The sequence below is a fragment of the Dendropsophus ebraccatus genome, chromosome 12 (assembly GCF_027789765.1).
Source record: "Dendropsophus ebraccatus isolate aDenEbr1 chromosome 12, aDenEbr1.pat, whole genome shotgun sequence".
Taxonomy (NCBI): Eukaryota; Metazoa; Chordata; class Amphibia; order Anura; family Hylidae; genus Dendropsophus; species Dendropsophus ebraccatus.
The window spans coordinates 5,631,766-5,654,239 of record NC_091465.1 but is presented as its reverse complement, the minus strand read 5'-3'; the positions used below and the strand labels follow the sequence as shown (position 1 = coordinate 5,654,239).

The window sequence follows — 22,474 nt, the reverse complement described above, 5'->3', positions numbered from 1 at the left end:
CTTCTGGCACCAACAACCATGCCACGTTCAAAGGCCTCACATCACCTTTCTTCCCCTTACTGATGCTCGGTTTGAACTGCAGGAGATTGTATTGACCATGTCTACATGCCTAAATGCACTGAGTTGCCGCCATGTGATTGGCTGATTAGAAATTAAGTGGTAACGTTCAGTTGGACAGGTGTACCTAATAAAGTGGCCGGTGAGTGTATATGCCAGTGTGTGTACGTGTATCGACTGTATCTATGTGCAGGGCCAGATTAAGATTGGTGGAGGCCTCGGGTGACAACCCCCCCCCCCCCCCCCGCCAAAATACATAAATAAATAAAGTATGTCGCAATCTATACAGATGTCAGCTTACTGTAGGCGACTTAGCACAGACCCCTCCTCACTCCTGGCTGTATTGCTCAGCATCCTCCTCTGTTGTGCATGTGATGGTCACTAGAGGCTGCAGTGCAGAGGAAGATGCCAGACCCTAGAGACAGGAGCGGGGAAGGCTAAGTATCAGAGTGTATTCCCACATTGTGTTTGTGTTTATAACGCAACGTGAGAACACAGCACTCTCTGTGTGCTGTTGCCCACCGTGTTAGGGTCCTATTACATGGTCTGATATCCTGGGTAAGCAGCACCGTTCTGCTAGGGTTTCAGCTGGTAAGGGCCCCTAAGTGGTGGAGGGCCAAGGGCACGTGCCCTGGGTGCCCTCCCTTTAATCCAGCACTGATTGTGTGTGTATATATTGTATATAGTGCCTGTGGAAGAATGACTGTGGGGATGGACCGATGGTTTATGTTATGGTTTCATTTTGTTTTGGTAATTTTTCTATTTATTGTTTTGTTCTGGTTATATATGGTTATTTCTGAATTTATTTATTGTTATGTTTAAAATTTTAATAAAAGAAATACAGGATGTAACTCAGGATCAGTACAGGATCAGTAGTGTATGTACACAGTGACCCCACCAGCAGAATAGTGAGTGCAGCTCTGGAGTATAATACTGTATTTTCATCCCAGTCTTCTATCAGCCTGGATCTGGCATGTGTGTTATTGCAGTTACCAGAAGCCGCACTCTGCTGTGGTTTTCCGCTTCTCTGTCCTACTTTCAGACTGGTGCCAGCTCAGCTTTCCTGTCTCTCTACTTCCCTGAACTCCTTATGCAAAGTATTCTAGGTGCGTCCCATCTCTGAGGTGACGGGGAGGAGGGTGGAGCACACAGATACAGCTGGATGGAGATTCCATCTGATCAGGTTAATGATCGGAATAAGAAAAATTAGAGGAAACTAAGTGAAGTGTGCGGAGTCTGGGGCAGAGCTGCCGGGGGCTGCCAGGAGCTGCCGGGGGCTGCCAGGTGCTGCTGGGGGCTGCCAGGTGCTGCCTGTATCTTAAATGTCAGAGATAGGAAGGGGTGGTGAATTACCCAAGTTCCTGTAATGTTTAGGAATCCCATTGTATACTCCATATTGGTGACTCCTCATCTGCAGGTAATAGTGGAGAACATGTGTAAAGAGTGTCTCCTGCCCTGGAGGACCCGTCCTGTCCTGCATCGCCTATCAGCCTACTGATTGTAAGAGCCAAGTGCAATTCTTCACTTCTCCTGTGGGGGCGCTGCAGGGAAACAAACAGTTATTGCCGGATTCTCTTACACATCAAATCTCATCACTTTGTAATCCGCTTGTGTCCAGGACCCTTCTAGCAACTGGAGGACTCCCTTAAAGGCTGGGCCCCCTCCTAGAAGCCCCCTGTGTAGTCAGTAGACTGGCTGCCGGTCTCAGCTCTGGTTTCCTTCTTACACAACAGCTGTGGGCGGAGGTCGGGCACGAGACTGCTGAGGCCTGTGGGGGATGGAGGACGGCTGCTGCCCAGCGTGCATCTATACAGTCAGCATGTATCTATATACAGTCAGCATGTATCTATATACAGTCAGCATGTATCTATATACAGTGAGCGTGCATCTATACAGTCAGCATGTATCTATATACAGTCAGCGTGCATCTATACAGTCAGCGTGTATCTATATACAGTCAGCATGCATCTATATACAGTCAGAGAGTATATACAGTCAGCGTGTATCTATATACAGTCAGCGTGCATCTATATACAGTCAGAGAGTATATACAGTCAGCGTGTATCTATATACAGTCAGAGAGTATAGTCAGCGTGTATCTATATACAGTCAGAGAGTATAGTCAGCGTGTATCTATATACAGTCAGAGAGTATAGTCAGCGTGTATCTATATACAGTCAGCACCACCGGGCTACAAAAAAATTATTTAGCAGAGAAGTTTGGACTTTTATAGTTAAGTGTTTGGAACGGGCGGTGTCAGAAAAGATCATCCTGGCCGGTACCGTAATACCTGCCAGATGATCTTTAGTGCTGCTGAATCCAGGCACATCCATCCTCTGCTGACAATGGAGCGTGCGGCCGGAGCCGGACCCTTCTAGCAAGTAGGGATTGTCACAAGTGGAGGACTCATCTCTCTCACCAGCCTATAGAGAATGACTCAAGCAGTTATCCTCTATGGGCATCTGACTCATCTCATCGGGGTCTGGGACTTTGTGAAAAGGGGTATTAGGGGCTCCAGCGGGGGGTTGGGCGGCCTTCACCTTGGCAGCTGGGGTGACAGGTCTCCTAACACCTAAAGAAAAGCAACTAAAGGAGAATAAAGAAAAAGCAGCCATTTCCTATTTCTTCTTTCAGGTTTATTATACAGAATCAGTTCTGTATAGAAACAAAAATACACTAGAAAAGAGCAATCAAAGGGTTAACTCCAGTGATGATGGAAGAAGCCGAACGTCCAGGAGTCTCCAGCGCCACAAGAGGTCAAACTGTGATAGAGGCATGTTCTATGATGGAGGCGCCAAACACTGCTGCAGGATGTGTCCCAGAGGTGAGCGGAGAACACACACTATGTATTATATCCCTGTATATAGGAGCAGTATTATAGTAGTATATCCCTGTATATAGGAGCAGTATTATAGTAGTATATTCCTGTATATAGGGGGCAGTATTATAGTAGTTATATTCCTGTATATAGGGGCAGTATTATAGTAGTTATATTCCTGTATATAGGGGGCAGTATTATAGTAGTTATATCCCTGTATATAGGAGCAGTATTATAGTAGTTATATTCCTGTATATAGGAGCAGTATTATAGTAGTTATATTCCTGTATATAGGAGCAGTATTATAGTAGTTATATTCCTGTATATAGGGAGCAGTATTATAGTAGTTATATTCCTGTATATAGGAGCAGTATTATAGTAGCTATATCCCTGTATATAGGAGCAGTATTATAGTAGTATATCCCTGTATATAGGAGCAGTATTATAGTAGTTATATTCCTGTATATAGGAGCAGTATTATAGTAGTTATATTCTTGTATATAGGAGCAGTATTATAGTAGCTATATCCCTGTATATAGGAGCAGTATTATAGTAGTATATCCCTGTATATAGGAGCAGTATTATAGTAGTTATATTCCTGTATATAGGAGCAGTATTATAGTAGTTATATTCCTGTATATAGAAGCAGTATTATAGTAGTTATATTCCTGTATATAGGAGCAGTATTATAGTAGGTATATTCTTGTATATAGGAGCAGTATTATAGTAGTTATATTCCTGTATATAGGGGGCAGTATTATAGTAGTTATATTCCTGTATATAGGAGCAGTATTATAGTAGTTATATCCCTGTATATAGGATCAGTATTATAGTAGTTATATTCCTGTATATAGGGGCAGTATTATAGTAGTTATATTCCTGTATATAGGGGTAGTATTATAGTAGTTATATCCCTGTATATAGGAGCAGTATTCTAGTAGTTATATTCCTGTATATAGGAGCAGTATTATAGTAGTTATATTCTTGTATATAGGAGCAGTATTATAGTAGTTATATTCCTGTATATAGGAGCAGTATTATAGTAGTATATTCCTGTATATAGGAGCAGTATTATAGTAGTTATATTCCTGTATATAGGGGGCAGTATTATAGTAGTTATATCCCTGTATATAGGGGGCAGTATTATAGTAGTTATATTCCTGTATATAGGAGCAGTATTATAGTAGTTATATTCCTGTATATATTAGCAGTATTATAGTAGTTATATTCCTGTATATAGGGGCAGTATTATAGTAGTTATATCCCTGTATATAGGGGGCAGTATTATAGTAGTATATCCCTGTATATAGGAGCAGTATTATAGTAGTATATCCCTGTATATAGGGGGCAGTATTATAGTAGTTATATTCCTGTATATAGGAGCAGTATTATAGTAGTTATATTCTTGTATATAGGAGCAGTATTATAGTAGTTATATTCCTGTATATAGGGGGGCAGTATTATAGTAGTTATATCCCTGTATATAGGAGCAGTATTATAGTAGTTATATTCCTGTATATAGGAGCAGTATTATAGTAGTTATATTCCTGTATATAGGAGCAGTATTATAGTAGTTATATCCCTGTATATAGGAGCAGTATTATAGTAGCTATATTCCTGTATATAGGGGGCAGTATTATAGTAGTTATATCCCTGTATATAGGAGCAGTATTATAGTAGTTATATTCCTGTATATAGGGGGGCAGTATTATAGTAGTTATATTCCTGTATATAGGGGCAGTATTATAGTAGTTATATTCCTGTATATAGGAGCAGTATTATAGTAGTTATATCCCTGTATATAGGAGCAGTAGTATAGTAGTTATATCCCTGTATATAGGAGCAGTATTATAGTAGTTATATTCCTGTATATAGGGGGGCAGTATTATAGTAGTTATAGTATGTGTGGAGCGAGAGACCTCAGCACAACCAGGTAGTGGACTGGCTAGACCTTGATAGAATGGAGTGCAGGTACAGGTGGAGGGGGCTATCTCCAAGGAATAAACAGCTGTGCGGGTGGTGCACGGGCAGGAGCGAAGCAGTTCAAACAATGCGTGTAGGTAGACAAAAAGTCCAGCACTCACCGATTATAGTAGTTATATCCCTGTATATAGGAGCAGTATTATAGTAGTTATATTCCTGTATATAGGAGCAGTATTATAGTAGTTATATTCCTGTATATAGGAGGCAGTATTATAGTAGTTATATTCCTGTATATATGAGCAGTATTATAGTAGTTATATTCTTGTATATAGGGGGCAGTATTATAGTAGTTATATTCCTGTATATAGGAGCAGTATTATAGTAGTTATATTCCTGTATATAGGAGCAGTATTATAGTAGTTATATCCCTGTATATAGGGGGCAGTATTATAGTAGTTATATTCCTGTATATAGGAGCAGTATTATAGTAGTTATATTCCTGTATATAGGAGCAGTATTATAGTAGTTATTGCGGGGAGGAGAAACAGCTGACCCGCACCACCAAACAATAATCCAGTGTCTATGGATCTACGGACGTGAATATGCAGGATACACCGCGATGTAAAACGGCTGGGCGCCGGGGGTGCAAGACGATGAGGGAGTAGTACGCTGTGTATAAGGTAGATGAAGACAGCACTCACCCGGTCTGTAACAGCTCAGTTTATTCCATGCATCGCTGGTGGCAGGGAGGGAGAGGTGAGGACGCGCACTGGGACGGCCGTTTCGGGGACACGCCCCCTTTGTCGACCAGGTAATGACGTCATGTGGTGAGAGGTGTGTTATATACACAGGTAACGTGCACGTGATCAATTAAGGAAAGAAATGTGTGTTAAACAAATAACAAAGACATTTACACAAAAACACTGAAATCGTTACGCTCGTTAAGGCCGAGCGGACCCGTAGCGTTGAGTCGGGAGATCCAAAGGGACTCTTTTCTCAGAAGTGTCTGATGCTTATCAGCTCCCTCCGGTACGGAATTAACTCTTTCTAGTCCGAGAAACTTTAGGTTCCTGGTATCGCCGTGATGGACAGTCCGTACATGTTCTATAAGGCGTGGAACGCCTTTACCCGTCCTTACAGAGTAGGCGTGTTCTTTAAACCTTACCCATAAGGGTCTCTTGGTTTTCCCTATGTAGTATGACCCACAACTGCAAATAATCGCATATACTACGAAGGAAGATTTACAGGTGATGAAATCTTTAATCATGCACTCATGGCCTCCCAAGCGAATAAAGGATACGTTTAGCAATTGGGTGCAATACTTGCACTGGCCACATTTTCTGTTGCCTTGGGGCAGTGTCTTGGATAGCCAGTCAGTATTTTTTATTTTTAAATTGGAATTATTTAGATGGTCAGCTATTGTTTTATTCATTCTATAGGAGACACAAGGCTTCCTCTCCGCAATTTCCCTGAGGTCAGGGTCTGACTCCAGAAGGTGCCAGTGTTTTTAATGGCCTCCTGTATTGCCATATTATTAGGGGAGTTCTGAAAGATGAAATTGAATCTCCTGTCTAGGGAATTACGTTTAGCTGTATATGACAGAAGATTGGTCCTACTCTGTATGCTGGCCCTGTGGCGTGCTTCTTTTACAAGAGTGTCAGGATATCCTCTTTCAGCAAATCTCTTCTCCATCTCCGCAGCCTGTTTATTGAATGAATCATCTGTAGAGTTCACCCTGCGCAGGCGCAGCATCTGGCCGTGTTCCGCTACGAGGACAGCTGGTATCGACAGGAGATCGGCACTGCCATGGGCACGCCGGTCTCCTGTACGTATGCCAACTTGTTTCTCGCTAAGTTGGAACACAATGTTGTTTTCTCCACTACCAACCCTTATATTAAGTTCATCAAGTCATATCACCGTTTTGTTGACGACATCTTTATTGTTTGGCAGGGCACAGAGGCACAGTTTTCTGACTTTATTCAGTTTCTTAATACACACAATCACGTTAATATGCTTTTTACTTCCAAATTCGGTGGCAATTCTCTTGAATTCCTGGACGTTCAAGTAAATATCCGCAACAATGAGATCCACACCTCGGTGTACAGGAAACCTACCTCTTGCAACTCTCTTCTCCATTTCGGCAGCTCACACCCTGCGCATGTTAAGAAAGCAATTCCATATGGCCAGATGCTGCGCCTGCACAGGGTGAACTCTACAGATGATTCATTCAATAAACAGGCTGCGGAGATGGAGAGGAGATTTGCTGAAAGAGGATATCCCGACACTCTTGTAAAAGAAGCACGCCACAGGGCCAGCATACAGAGTAGGACCAATCTTCTGTCATATACAGCTAAACGTAATTCCCTAGACAGGAGATTCAATTTCATCTTTCAGAACTCCCCTAATAATATGGCAATACAGGAGGCCATTAAAAAACACTGGCACCTTCTGGAGTCAGACCCTGACCTCAGGGAAATTGCGGAGAGGAAGCCTTGTGTCTCCTATAGAATGAATAAAACAATAGCTGACCATCTAAATAATTCCAATTTAAAAATAAAAAATACTGACTGGCTATCCAAGACACTGCCCCAAGGCAACAGAAAATGTGGCCAGTGCAAGTACTGCACCCAATTGCTAAACGTATCCTTTATTCGCTTGGGAGGCCATGAGTGCATGATTAAAGATTTCATCACCTGTAAATCTTCCTTCGTAGTATATGCGATTATTTGCAGTTGTGGGTCATACTACATAGGGAAAACCAAGAGACCCTTATGGGTAAGGTTTAAAGAACACGCCTACTCTGTAAGGACGGGTAAAGGCGTTCCACGCCTTATAGAACATGTACGGACTGTCCATCACGGCGATACCAGGAACCTAAAGTTTCTCGGACTAGAAAGAGTTAATTCCGTACCGGAGGGAGCTGATAAGCATCAGACACTTCTGAGAAAAGAGTCCCTTTGGATCTCCCGACTCAACGCTACGGGTCCGCTCGGCCTTAACGAGCGTAACGATTTCAGTGTTTTTGTGTAAATGTCTTTGTTATTTGTTTAACACACATTTCTTTCCTTAATTGATCACGTGCACGTTACCTGTGTATATAACACACCTCTCACCACATGACGTCATTACCTGGTCGACAAAGGGGGCGTGTCCCCGAAACGGCCGTCCCAGTGCGCGTCCTCACCTCTCCCTCCCTGCCACCAGCGATGCATGGAATAAACTGAGCTGTTACAGACCGGGTGAGTGCTGTCTTCATCTACCTTATACACATTATAGTAGTTATATTCCTGTATATAGGAGCAGTATTATAGTAGTTATATCCCTGTATATAGGAGCAGTATTATAGTAGTTATATTCCTGTATATAAGTGCAGTATTATAGTAGTTATATTCCTGTATATAGGGGGTAGTATTATAGTAGTTATATTCCTGTATATAGGAGCAGTATTATAGTAGTTATATTCCTGTATATAGGAGCAGTATTATAGTAGTTATATTCCTGTATATAGGAGCAGTATTATAGTAGTTATATCCCTGTATATAGGAGCAGTATTATAGTAGTTATATTCCTGTATATAGGAGCAGTATTATAGTAGTTATATTCCTGTATATAGGAGCAGTATTATAGTAGTTATATCCCTGTATATAGGAGCAGTATTATAGTAGTTATATTCCTGTATATAGGAGCAGTATTATAGTAGTTATATTCTTGTATATAGGGGGCAGTATTATAGTAGTTATATCCCTGTATATAGGAGCAGTATTATAGTAGTTATATTCCTGTATATAGGAGCAGTATTATAGTAGTTATATTCCTGTATATAAGTGCAGTATTATAGTAGTTATACTCCTGTATATAGGAGCAGTATTATAGTAGTTATATTCCTGTATATAGGAGCAGTATTATAGTAGTTATATTCCTGTATATAGGAGCAGTAGTATAGTAGTTATATTCCTGTATATAGGAGCAGTATTATAGTAGTTATATTCCTGTATATAGGAGCAGTATTATAGTAGTTATATTCCTGTATATAGGGGACAGTATTATAGCAGTTATATTCTTGTTAATCTTTATATGTCTTGCAGGTCATTATGTGGGGAGTCCATGTCCGTCTCCTTTTCAGAATCCTGTATGTAAACCTTGTCCTGATGGAACTTTTCTTCAGTTTCCGAACTATGTACCTGAATGCAAACGTTGCACTAGTTGCGATGCAGGTAACGTGCACGTATTTTACATATTATTAATGCTGGGGTTTGTAGTTTTACACGCCTGATGTAGTAATATCTATTGTCCTATGTTCCCATTGTTCTGTATAGCAGTAGTCGTGCTTTGTGATGAGATTTGCGCAGATTTTATAACTTATTACGACCTTTCTCTAACAGACTCAGAGGTGGAGGAGGTGAAATGCTCTGCAGCTCAAGATGCCAAATGTGCCTGTAAGGAAGGTTATTACCGCTCTGGGACGCACTGCATCATATGTACGAGATGCCACAATCGAAGCCTAACCAAGAATTGTAAGTGGACGTCTTCCAGTTGTTGTTCGGTGACACATTGTCTCCTTCTCCTCCATCCATCTATGGACGAGCATCATGTCCTGTAGGTTAAAGCTGCCGCATGGGATCTTGAGCGTTCTCTGTCTCTCTGCCGCCACCTAATGGACACATAGCAGCTTTACATGCTAATCCCATCTGCTCATTTATAAACTGTATATATCTATAGGTGCTGTATACATCACTCACATGTATACTTATCCATATAGGCTCCACATCAAATGACACCCAGTGTGGCGGCTGCCTGCCCGGCTTCTATGAAGACGAGGACGAGTGTCAGTCCTGCGATCAGTAAGTGAGACGTATCATAAAGTAACAGCAAAGTCTTCTTTTTCTAGGTCACGGCTTTATGTTGTTCCTCCGTTATTCTTCCTGGAAATGTCGTAGTGAATCGATAGCATGAGGGTCAGTGTGTAAGGACTCACATTATTGGAAAAGTGAATGGTGTCACCCATTGGTAGGAAAGAAGCTCCAGCTCTGTAGGGATAGTATGTCAGGAGAGCCCACCTGTCCCCATGTTGCACACAACGCTGCACAGACCACTCCGCCCTGCGTGTTTCTCCCCTATGTTGTTCCTCATGTATAATGGATTTGGTCTTCTTTCTATTCAGATCCGGAAAGCAATGTGAACTTGTTAACGTCAGCTGTTCTCCTGTCTGTCAGGCTGTTGCATCAAGTAAGTCAAATACATAAGAAAGTTTGTATTTTGTGTGAGATAAGATGTGCAGTACCTGCAGTCACCACCAGGGGAGCTTGTGAGCTTACTGTTCATACAGCATGCAGAGAGCTCCCCCTAGGGGTGGCTGCAGGTGGCCAGAATTGTGCTCAGGTAAGTCTACGGCTATGCAGGGGATTTGGAGCTTTGTGTCAGGATTATTGGGCTCTGAAAGCTATTATTATTTACTAGTGCAGAATTATTAATAACTTCTATTTCTATGATTTATTTAGCTCCGTCTGTATCATATATATTGCCCGGGACTTTCCTGCTGCTTCTCATACCGTTTGGAGGTCTTCTTATTCACAAGCACCTGAGAAAGAAAAAGCGCAGTAAGAGTGAGTGTGTGACGGGATATTATATGTTATTACAGATCAGGATGCTGTACGTCCCCCCAGCCCTGGGACAGCACAGCAGACATTACACTTCAAGTCTATGGTGACTGCACAATAATTATCAAAGAAAGGGGGATAGTCCGGGGGTCCGGGGGGCTTCAGGTCACATCATGGGGTTATCTGTCACTGAGAACACAAGTAGAGAGGAGGGTTCTGGAGTCCGCAGATCTGCTGATATAAACCACAGAATAACAGGAAATATAATCTTCTTTTCTTCTTCTTTTCAGGAGAACACGTCATCATGGTGGTGAGAACATTATCTGCTATTGTGTGATTGGAGAAGAGGAACAATTATCACTATAAACTCCAATCAATGTCTGGGAACAAAAACCTCCTTGTTTACTAGAGAGACATAGAGAGAGAGAGACATAGAGAGAGAGAGACATAGAGAGAGAGAGACATAGAGAGAGAGAGACATAGAGAGAGAGACATAGAGAGAGAGAGACATAGAGAGATAGAGAGAGAGAGATATAGAGAGAGAGAGAGAGACATAGAGAGAGAGAGACATAGAGAGATAGAGAGAGAGAGATAGAGAGAGAGAGAGAGATAGAGATAGAGAGAGAGAGATATAGAGAGAGAGAGAGAGATATAGAGAGAGAGATACATAGAGAGAGAGAGAGATAGAGAGAGAGATACATAGAGAGAGAGATACATAGAGAGAGATACATAGAGAGAGAGATACATAGAGAGAGAGAGAGAGATACATAGAGAGAGAGACATAGAGAGAGAGACATAGAGAGAGAGATACATAGAGAGAGAGAGAGAGAGAGATACATAGAGAGAGAGACATAGAGAGAGAGATACATAGAGAGAGAGAGATAGAGAGAGAAAAACATAGAGAGATACAAAGAGAGAGAGAGATACATAGAGAGATACATAGAGAGAGAGATACATAGAGAGGGAGAGAGAGATACATAGAGAGGGAGAGAGAGATACATAGAGAGGGAGAGATACATAGAGAGGGAGAGATACATAGAGAGAGAGATACATAGAGAGAGAGAGATACATAGAGAGAGACATACATAGAGAGAGATACATAGAGAGAGAGAGATACATAGAGAGAGAGATACATAGAGAGAGAGAGAGACAGAGAGAGAGAGAGAGAGAGAAAGAGATAGGGAGCGAGATAGAGAGAGAGAGAGACAGAGATAGGGAGCGAGATAGAGAGAGATAGGGAGCGAGATAGAGAGAGATAGGGAGCGAGATAGAGAGAGATAGGGAGCGAGATAGAGAGAGATAGGGAGCGAGATAGAGATAGGGAGAGAGATAGAGAGAGATAGGGAGCGAGATAGAGAGAGATAGGGAGCGAGATAGAGAGAGATAGAGATATAGAAAGACAGATAGAGAGAGATAGAAAGAGAGATAATAGATAGAAAGAGAGATAATAGATAGATAGGAGATAGATAGGAGATAGATAGATAGATAGGAGATAGATAGATAGATAGATAAATAGATAGATAGATAGATAATAGATAGGAGATAGATAGATAGATAGATAGATAGGAGATAGATAGATAGATAGATAGATAGATAGATAGATAGATAGATAGATAGGAGATAGATAGGAGATAGATAGATAGATAGATAGATAGATAGATAGATAGATAGGAGATAGATAGATAGATAGGAGACAGATAGATAGATAGATAGATAGATAGGAGATAGATAGATAGATAGATAGATAGGAGATAGATAGATAGGAGATAGATAGATAGATAGATAGATAGATAGATAGATAGATAGGAGATAGATAGATAGATAGATAGGAGATAGATAGATAGATAGGAGATAGATAGGAGATAGATAGGAGATAGATAGATAGATAGGAGATAGATAGGAGATAGATAGATAGATAGATAGATAGATAGATAGATAGGAGATAGATAGATAGATAGATAGGAGATAGATAGATAGATAGATAGATAGATAGATAGATAGATAGGAGATAGATAGATAGATAGATAGGAGATAGATAGATAGATAGATAGATAGTCAAAAAACAGTATCAGAACGGCACTGTGCAAACTTCTAGTCAAAAACGGCTTCCAGCCAGTGGGGGCACGTCTCTCAGGTAGTCGACCCCCGACTCCACAGCATAAGTAATAAGAGATGGGAAGACGGCACTCCAATAGTGAAAAAATGTGTGATAATTTATTCACCCATACACATAATGCGACGTTTCGACTCAAGCATGAGTCTTTTTCAAGCCAGGTCGAAATCAGATAGATAGATAGATAGATAGGAGATAGATAGATAGGAGATAGATAGATAGATAGATAGATAGATAGATAGATAGGAGATAGATAGATAGATAGATAGATAGATAGATAGATAGATAGGAGATAGATAGATAGATAGATAGATAGATAGGAGATAGATAGATAGATAGGAGATAGATAGATAGGAGATAGATAGATAGAGATAGATAGGAGATAGATAGATAGATAGATAGATAGATAGGAGATAGATAGATAGCTAGATAGGAGATAGATAGATAGATAGATAGATAGATAGATAGATAGATAGATAGATAGATAGATAGGAGATAGATAGATAGATAGGAGATAGATAGATAGGAGATAGATAGATAGAGATAGATAGGAGATAGATAGATAGATAGATAGGAGATAGATAGATAGCTAGATAGGAGATAGATAGATAGATAGATAGATAGATAGATAGATAGATAGATAGATAGGAGATAGATAGATAGGAGATAGATAGATAGGAGATAGATAGGAGATAGATAGATAGATAGATAGATAGATAGATAGATAGATAGGAGATAGATAGATAGATAGCTAGATAGGAGATAGATAGATAGATAGATAGATAGATAGATAGATAGATAGATAGGAGATAGATAGATAGATAGGAGATAGATAGATAGATAGATAGGAGATAGATAGATAGATAGATAGATAGATAGATAGATAGATAGGAGATAGATAGATAGATAGGAGATAGATAGATAGATAGATAGATAGGAGATAGATAGATAGGAGATAGATAGACAGATAGATAGATAGATAGGAGATAGATAGGAGACAGATAGATAGATAGATAGATAGATAGATAGATAGATAGATAGGAGATAGATAGGAGATAGATAGGAGATAGATAGATAGGAGATAGATAGGAGATAGATAGATAGGAGATAGATAGATAGATAGATAGATAGATAGATAGGAGATAGATAGGAGATAGATAGGAGATAGATAGATAGGAGATAGATAGGAGATAGATAGATAGGAGATAGATAGATAGATAGATAGATAGATAGGAGATAGATAGATAGATAGATAGATAGATAGGAGATAGATAGATAGGAGATAGATAGATAGATAGGAGATAGATAGATAGGTAGATAGATAGGAGATAGAAGGGGCCCTCTTGCCTCTGGGTTTGGCTTGGTGTAGATATAATATACAGGACATTGTTCTGTATTATAACAGGTTCTGTCCCTTTAATCCATTGATGTGATTGACATGTTGGTGCCCGGCACCGCCCCCTCCGCTGGCCCCTCCCCCTTTCGGTTTTGTAAGATTTTCGGTAACGTGTTATACGGTAGACCTCAGCCTGGTCTCGCAGATTTGTTTACTTCGCTGTTTCTCCGGTCGTCTGGTAACAGAGGGGATGATGAAAGATTCAGGGCGGCCTGCATTATATATGGGCGCCATGAATTCTTCATCAGGTTTTGCTTTGTCTGTGAGTCAGACGGGAACATCGGGCTCTTATGCAAAGTTTAGTGTCTATGCGGAGACGACAATGGCGCAAACAGTTGTGTCCAACACCATCTCCCGAATCAGCCAGGACAATACAGACAATGAATCATTGGTCTTGTGTCAGGCCGGACGGGGAAAGTGAAGGCTAAAGTGGCCTCTGCCTATGGTTAAAGTGATCCCCCCTCCCCCCATCATCCCCTGACTCCAGCAGGATCGGGTAGCTTACAGTTATCTATGTGACCATTTACCTTTGTACTGTACATGTATCCTTTGTCTTTATTTAGCCAAAATATGTTCCCTTATCAGCTGCTAAGTGTCAAGGAGGCGGGGCATTCTGGGCTGTGAGGGGTGGAGCCTATTATTCCCTGGTCTCTAGCACTGTGCTGTATGCCCGCCCCTTACATAATCACTGATATACTTACCCTGTGTATACAGCACAGTAAGCCGCAGCACTGCCAGGGTTCAGGGGACAATTGGCTCCGCCTCTTTGACAATATTCACATTAAAAATAAATTTTTAAAATAAAAACACAGGCAACAGATGTATATTCTGAATGCTCTGACCAGCCAGGTCGCCAGGGGTCAGGTGTTAAGGATATATCCACCATAGATTAGGAAACTCATCATTTTCCATCCTTTGCTAATTTAGCACGAAGGAGGAGACGCTCCCGGTTTAACGGACGTGAATCAAGAGACAAGAATCTTCTCTAAAGGCATTCCAGGTAAAAAAGGGTTAAGAATATTATTGAAAATGTGCACCACCCCTGTCCTCAGGTGGTGTGTGGTATCACTCCAGTCATTTCGAGCTGCGAAGCAGCACACAACCAGAGGACAAGAGAGGCGCTGTTTCACATTGATAGGTAGGTAGGAGATAGATAGATAGATAGATAGATAGGAGATAGATAGGAGATATATAGATAGATAGATATGAGATAGATAGATAGATAGATAGATAGATAGATAGGAGATAGATAGATAGATAGGAGATAGATAGGAGATAGATAGATAGATAGGAGATAGATAGATAGATAGATAGGAGATAGATAGATAGGAGATAGATAGATAATAGATAGATAGATAGATAGATAGATAGATAGAAGATAGATAGATAGATAGATAGATAGATAGGAGATAGGTAGGAGATAGATAGATAGATAGATAGATAGATAGATAGATAGATAGATAGATAGATAGATAGATAGATAGATAGGAGATAGATAGATAGATAGATAGATAGATAGATAGATAGATAGGAGATAGATAGGAGATAGATAGATAGATAGGAGATAGATAGATAGATAGATAGATAGATAGATAGATAGATAGGAGATAGATAGATAGGAGATAGATAGATAGATAGATAGATAGATAGATAGATAGATAGATAGATAGGAGATAGATAGATAGGAGATAGATAGATAGGAGATAGATAGATAGATAGATAGATAGATAGATAGGAGATAGATAGGAGATAGATAGATAGATAGATAGATAGATAGATAGATAGATAGGAGATAAATAGGAGATAGATAGGAGATAGATAGATAGATAGATAGATAGGAGATAGATAGATAGATAGATAGATAGATAGATAGGAGATAGATAGATAGGAGATAGATAGATAGGAGATAGATAGATAGGAGATAGATAGGAGATAGATAGATAGATAGATAGATAGGAGATAGATAGATAGGAGATAGATAGATAGGAGATAGATAGGAGATAGATAGATAGATAGATAGGAGATAGATAGATAGATAGATAGATGATAGATAGATAGATAGATAGATAGGAGATAGATAGATAGATAGATAGGAGATAGATAGATAGATAGATAGGAGATAGATAGATAGATAGATAGATAGATAGATAGATAGATAGAAGATAGATAGATAGATAGATAGATAGGAGATAGATAGATAGATAGATAGATAGATAGGAGATAGATAGATAGATAGATAGATAGATAGATAGATAGGAGATAGATAGATAGATAGATAGATAGATAGATAGATAGATAGATAGATAGATAGAAGATAGGAGATAGATAAAAGATAGGAGATAGATAGATAGGAGATAGATAGAGAGATAGATAGGAGATAGATAGGAGATAGATAGGAGATAGATAGGAGATAGATAGGAGATAGATAGATAGATAGATAGATAGATAGATAGATAGGAGATAGATAGATAGATAGATAGATAGATAGATAGATAGATAGATAGATAGATAGGAGATAGATAGATAGATAGATAGATAGAAGATAGGAGATAGATAAAAGATAGATAGATAGGAGATAGATAGAGAGATAGATAGGAGATAGATAGGAGATAGATAGATAGATAGATAGATAGATAGATAGATAGGAGATAGATAGATAGATAGATAGATAGATAGATAGATAGGAGATAGATAGATAGATAGATAGATAGATAGATAGATAGATAGAAGATAGGAGATAGATAAAAGATAGATAGATAGGAGATAGATAGAGAGATAGATAGGAGATAGATAGGAGATAGATAGGAGATAGATAGGAGATAGATAGATAGATAGATAGATAGGAGATAGATAGATAGGAGATAGATAGATAGATAGGAGATAGATAGATAGATAGGAGATAGATAGATAGATAGGAGATAGATAGATAGGAGATAGATAGATAGATAGATAGATAGATAGAAGATAGGAGATAGATAAAAGATAGGAGATAGATAGATAGATAGATAGATAGATAGATAGATAGGAGAGAGATAGATAGATAGATAGATAGATAGATAGGAGATAGATAGATAGATAGATAGGAGATAGATAGGAGATAGATAGATAGGAGATAGATAGATAGATAGATAGATAGATAGATAGATAGATAGATAGATAGGAGATAGATAGGAGATAGATAGATAGGAGATAGATAGATAGATAGATAGATAGGAGATAGATAGGAGATAGATAGATAGGAGATAGATAGATAGATAGATAGGAGATAGATAGGAGATAGATAGATAGATAGGAGATAGATAGGAGATAGATAGATAGGAGATAGATAGGAGATAGATAGATAGATAGGAGATAGATAGATAGATAGATCTTCCATACATTATAAGTCTCTATTAGATGATGCGTCGTCCTGTCAGTAACACGTCCCGGGGCCTGTACCTCATGAATGATTGATCCTGATATTTCCCGGTATTGTCCGCTGTCCTTGTTGCTACAATAGAATCTGATTCAATGACTTCATAAAATATTCAGGGGTATAAATAGCGACTGCACCAACGCAGGTAAACACTGACACGGTAATCCGCTGCCCCCCGCAGGTCATGTTCCGTCCGTCCTCCAGAAAAACTGCGCCTTGTACGACATAATTGACTGCGTTCCGGTCAGACGGTGGAAGGAGTTCATGAGGACCCTGGAGCTTCCCGACAAAGTCATCGAGGTGGTGGAGGTGGAGACCCCCAACTTCCGCGACCAGCAGTACGAGATGCTGCGGAGATGGTGCCAGCTGCAGACGGCTTCTATAGAGGCGGTGTACCAGAGCCTGGAACGGATGAACCTGTCCCGGTGCGCCGAAGAACTCAAAGAGAAGATAGAACATTACTCCTAATCCTACAGCCGCCCATCGGGACCATATGGAACCAAGCACTACATGAGCGCCGCTCCCGGCACCACACGCGGGGGAGAGCAGAAAGTTCTAGAATATGTTTTCTATATTTGGTGAAATTACAGACACATGATATAAGGTTATTAGTGCCGACACCAGATGTGTATGGGGGCCTCTAATGATGGATGTCGGGGTGGAGAAGAGCCAATCCTTTTGTTCTCATGGCGATAAGCCACCACCAGAGGCCAGGCTCCTCTAGTGTAACCAAGCACGCATGTGTCTGTGGGATCGGAAAGGAAGCCATTATGTCTTCGGCTGACATGAATCTGGACCATATAACGCAGAGGGTCTCCCATATCTTTCATCGACATTTCTGATTGAATTTTAAGATTTTTTTTTCAATGAAAAAAATTTCAGTAAAGTAAGAAGAGCCGGAAAATAGAAAGTAATGGAGGACACTGAAGGAGTAGTGATGAGCGGATCTGTTGCCAATCTGTTCGGGTTCAGTAACATCCTCTGAGCCTGAACTGTTGGCATTTGGCTTCCGGTGTCTGGAGAAGATGGATGCCGCCCTAGGGCTGCCAGGAAAACAATCCTCAGCCATATACCCCACCCATGTCTACCTGGCAGCCCCAGGGCGGCACCCATCTTCTCCAGACACCGGAAGCCAAATGCCGAGAGTTCAGGCTTAGAGATTGTTGTCGAACCGCAGCAGTTCAGCCTCTCCGCTCGGCACTGAGGAGGACCGATAGATATCACTCTATTTTCAGATCATTTGGCCTCCTTACTCTCCATCTGTTGTAAAATTCTGCTGCATAAAAAAAAAAATTAAAGATTTTTGGGTAAGGTAGGTAAGAGTCTGGTGAATAATCCCACAATGTGAAGCCCGAGCTGCCTATACGGTGCTATACCCCATAGTGGCGCCCCCTGAGGTTGGAGGAGGCTACAGCTAACTGCAGGATTTGCCACAATGGTGCAGATTTAATTTTTTTTTTTATAAACCCTATAAAAGACGTAAAACCTTTGATAAAGATATATATGTATCATTGTTCTCATTAACAGCAGCTTCAAAGGATAGACGCAGCCCCCAATCCAGTGCAGGGGGTGTTGTGGGCAGTGGTCCGGCAAAGTACAACCCCAATTGGAGCCAGTCAGCTGCCACCAGGGCCTGTTTCTTCTGGGATGGTCACAGTCACTTCACATGTCCCTTGTATGATACGCAAGCGTTCTGTATAAATGAGGGGTGGGCCCCTCGGGTGAAAATGCCATAACACTCCGTCTACCCATCATCTTTAAAGCTGCCCACTTTATCACTACTACCTAGATAACAATGGAAAGGACCTGTCCCATTGGCAGGAATAGGAAACATTACTGGACATGCTCTGTGACCTGTGCAGAGGTCACTCCACAGGAAGGGGGAGGATGAGCTGTGAGTGTCAGATACTTTAACTTTCCAGCAGCCTCCTCCTTATCATCACAGACAGAACAGGAAGTCTCACTGTCTCAGCTTAGATTTAACCCCAGTGGTGAGAATGAGAACTGCAGGTTATCAGGATTATTTTATACTACAGATTGTAAAAACTGGAAATTTAAATGAAAAAGGATCAAATATTGTTTAAAAATTTACCATAAAAACAATAAAATTATTTGTCTAACTTTATGTCACAATGCAGTGTATTTAAAGGGGTTGTCCGGCGAAAAAAAATTATTCACAGAATAACACACATTAAAAAGTTATACAACTTTGTAATGTATGTTATGTCTGTGAATGGCCCCCTTCCCCGTGTTTCCCCCCACCCACGCTAGACCCGGAAGTGTGGTGCATTATACTCACCGCATGTCGTGTCGTCCACGGTCTCCGATCGTCAGCAGTGACGTCTTCTTCGGGAGCTTGGCGGATCTTCCCGAGTGCCGGCCACCCTCTGCAGCGTCATCCGAAGCTCAGCCGCGATTGGCTGAGCATAACTGTGCTCAGCCAATCGCGGCTGAGCGGCTGATGACGCGGCCACGTCATCAGCTGCTCAGCCGCGATTGGCTGAGCACAGTTATGCTCAGCCAATCGCGGCTGAGCTTCGGATGACGCTGCAGAGGGCGGCCGGCACTCGGGAAGATCCGCCAAGCTCCCGAAGAAGACGTCACTGCTGACGATCGGAGACCGTGGTCGGCACGCGACAGGTAATGTATAGCGCACCACACTTCCGGGTACACGGGTGGGGGTGGTGGGACACGGGGAAGGGGGCCATTCACAGACATAACATACATTACAAAGTTGTATAACTTTGTAATGTGTGTTATTCTGTGAATAATTTTTTTTCGCCGGACAACCCCTTTAAACCACACCCCTTTGTCTAATAAGGAGCAGTGTCTAAAACAGCAGGTGCCCCAGAATTCTGTCAGTTTGCCCTCTTGTCTTATAACACTGTGATGTCACAGTGAGGTCACTGGCTCCTGACTCCGCCCCCACAGCCGCGCTGCCATAGAGCGGCCATTCTTGGAGCGAAGTGCAGTGAATTGCTGCCTGATTTGAACGGACACGCAGAGTTTATAGAAACCTGAACTTGTTTGGGTTCACAGAGTATCTTTCATAAAGTGCAGATTAGAATTACTTTCTATCGTTTTATTTATATGAATTTGTTTGTAATGTTTTGTACATAGTAAATGGCCGTTCCTCATAGCGACCAATCAGATTACAGCTGTTATTTTACATTGGGTGTAAGCTGACGTCTGATTGGTCAGATAACTTTTCTTCTTTAGTTTGTTTATAGACAACAGTCCCGACTGACTGGTTACGTGTATGCTTACAGTAGGAGATTCTCCTTCCCTTAAAGGGATTTTGTCCTATTGGATATGGTGCCTGATCTCCCAGCATCATGTTATAGAGGGGGAGGAGCTAAGCAGATTGATGTATGACTTATATAGTTCATTATTCTGGGCATAGGAGTCCAGTGGGCGGTTCCTGTCTGTGACTGACAAGACTGTCACTGATTAGATCCACCCACTGGACTCCTGCGTATATGAACAGTCATCTTTGCTGCTCCTCCTCTATAACAATGGATGGTCACACATCCTCCGCCTCTTGTCTATGGCTGAAATCATAAGAAGGAAAAGCTGGTAGAGTTCTCTTTTTTGTACATTTTGCCTGTTGTGTGATTTATCATGGTGCAGCTTTTATATTGTTATATGTGAATGATCATAATTACAATCACCAATAAATATGTCAGACCTCATGAATCTTCATTCACTCTTTGTAATTCAGCTTCATTTCACTCACTGTTTTTCAAACATTCAGATCACCATTTTTTTTCTTTCAAATCAACTGGTGCCAGAAAGTGCCAGAGATTTGTCATTTACTTCTATTTAAAAATGTCCATTCTTCCAGTACTTATCAGCTGCTGTGTGTCCTACAGGAAGTGGTGTATTCTCTCTAGTCTGACACAGTGCTCTCTGCTGCCACCTCTGTCCATGTCAGGAACTGTCCAGAGCAGCAGCAAATCCCCATGTTGTTTCTAAATGTTAACTATACTGTTGGCACTAAAGTCAGTGCTCATAGATTTTCTCTTTTGTAATTTGTTCTTAAAAAAAAACCTAATAAAAACATTGAACCAGAAAACATCTCCTGCTCTGGACAGTTCCTGACATGTACAGAGGTGGCAGCAGAGAGCACTGTGTCAGACTAGAGAGAATACACCACTTCCTGCTGGACATACAGCAGCTGATAAGTAATGGAAGATTGGGGATTTTTTAATAGAAGTAAATTACAAATCTCTGGCACTTTCTCACACTAGTTGATTTTAAAGAAAAATTTTTTGATCAACAATCCCTTTAACACGCGATTACCAGCGCCCCTCTGGATATTCATAAAGAATCACACACAGCAGGAGGACAAAGGAGTAAACAGCCAATAACAGATCCGTCAATGTCAGTTCTTGATGTGTCAAGTATTGTAGCTTAGCCGTGTATGGGGGAGCTGCAATACCAGATACAGACTGTGGACAGGAGTGGCGCTGTTGTTAGGGAAAGAAGCCCCATCTACTTACATGGTAATCCATGAGTGGGTGGTCCTACAGATCAGGGGGGGGTGTTCTTAGGCTCCAGCACCAGGAGACGAGTCCTATTGAGACCGGACACGGAAACAGCTGTGGAACAAACACCCCCCATGGGCAACCAGCTCCAACATAGCATAGCGATAACATAGCGTCACACTGTATGGATGTGTATGGATTTCAGGGTCCACACAATATAGGTTTTAGGGGGTTATACTGTGTGGATCCCAAGATCCACTAAACATACCTCCCAGAGGTCCACACTGTATACAGGGAATTGGGGTCTACACTATATGGACATGTATGGATTTTGGGGTCCACACTATGGATGTGTATGAATCTTGGGGCCACACTCTTTGGATATCTATGGATTTCAGGGTCCACACTCTATGGTTGTGTATGGATTTGGGGGTTCACATTCTACGGACAGACATGGATCTTAAAGGAGAAGTCCAGCAAAAATGTTTATTAAAGGGAACCTGTCACCCCCAGTACCGGGGTGACAGGCTCCCGACCCCCCGTTAGAGACCCCTATACTTACCTCATCCCGCCGGGTCCCGCTTCTGGATTCGGTCGGGTCCCGGAGATCTCAGCCGCTGCAGCCCGGCGCGCGCGCTGAGAGATGAGTCCAACACCCATAGAGAATG

At 41.1% G+C, this 22,474-nt stretch overlaps 1 protein-coding gene across 2 annotated transcripts in view; it reads left to right on the top strand.

Moving 5' to 3' along the window:
• TNFRSF25 (TNF receptor superfamily member 25) overlaps positions 1–18,389 on the top strand; it is a 29,511-nt gene extending 11,122 nt beyond the window's left edge. Inside the window, exons 2-10 of one of the 2 annotated variants that reach the window (XM_069947709.1) lie at positions 2,692–2,881; positions 8,884–9,012; positions 9,181–9,312; positions 9,558–9,639; positions 9,960–10,024; positions 10,297–10,395; positions 10,686–10,705; positions 14,832–14,904; positions 17,501–18,389. In XM_069947709.1, the coding sequence (XP_069803810.1) occupies positions 2,692–2,881; positions 8,884–9,012; positions 9,181–9,312; positions 9,558–9,639; positions 9,960–10,024; positions 10,297–10,395; positions 10,686–10,705; positions 14,832–14,904; positions 17,501–17,787 (1,077 nt within the window). In that variant the 3' untranslated portion in view covers positions 17,788–18,389. Of the gene's footprint in view, positions 1–2,691; positions 2,882–8,883; positions 9,013–9,180; positions 9,313–9,557; positions 9,640–9,959; positions 10,025–10,296; positions 10,402–10,685; positions 10,706–14,831; positions 14,905–17,500 lie in introns of both variants that reach the window. The other variant, XM_069947708.1, reaches the window with a different exon arrangement.
• The last annotated feature ends 4,085 nt before the right edge of the window (positions 18,390–22,474 follow it).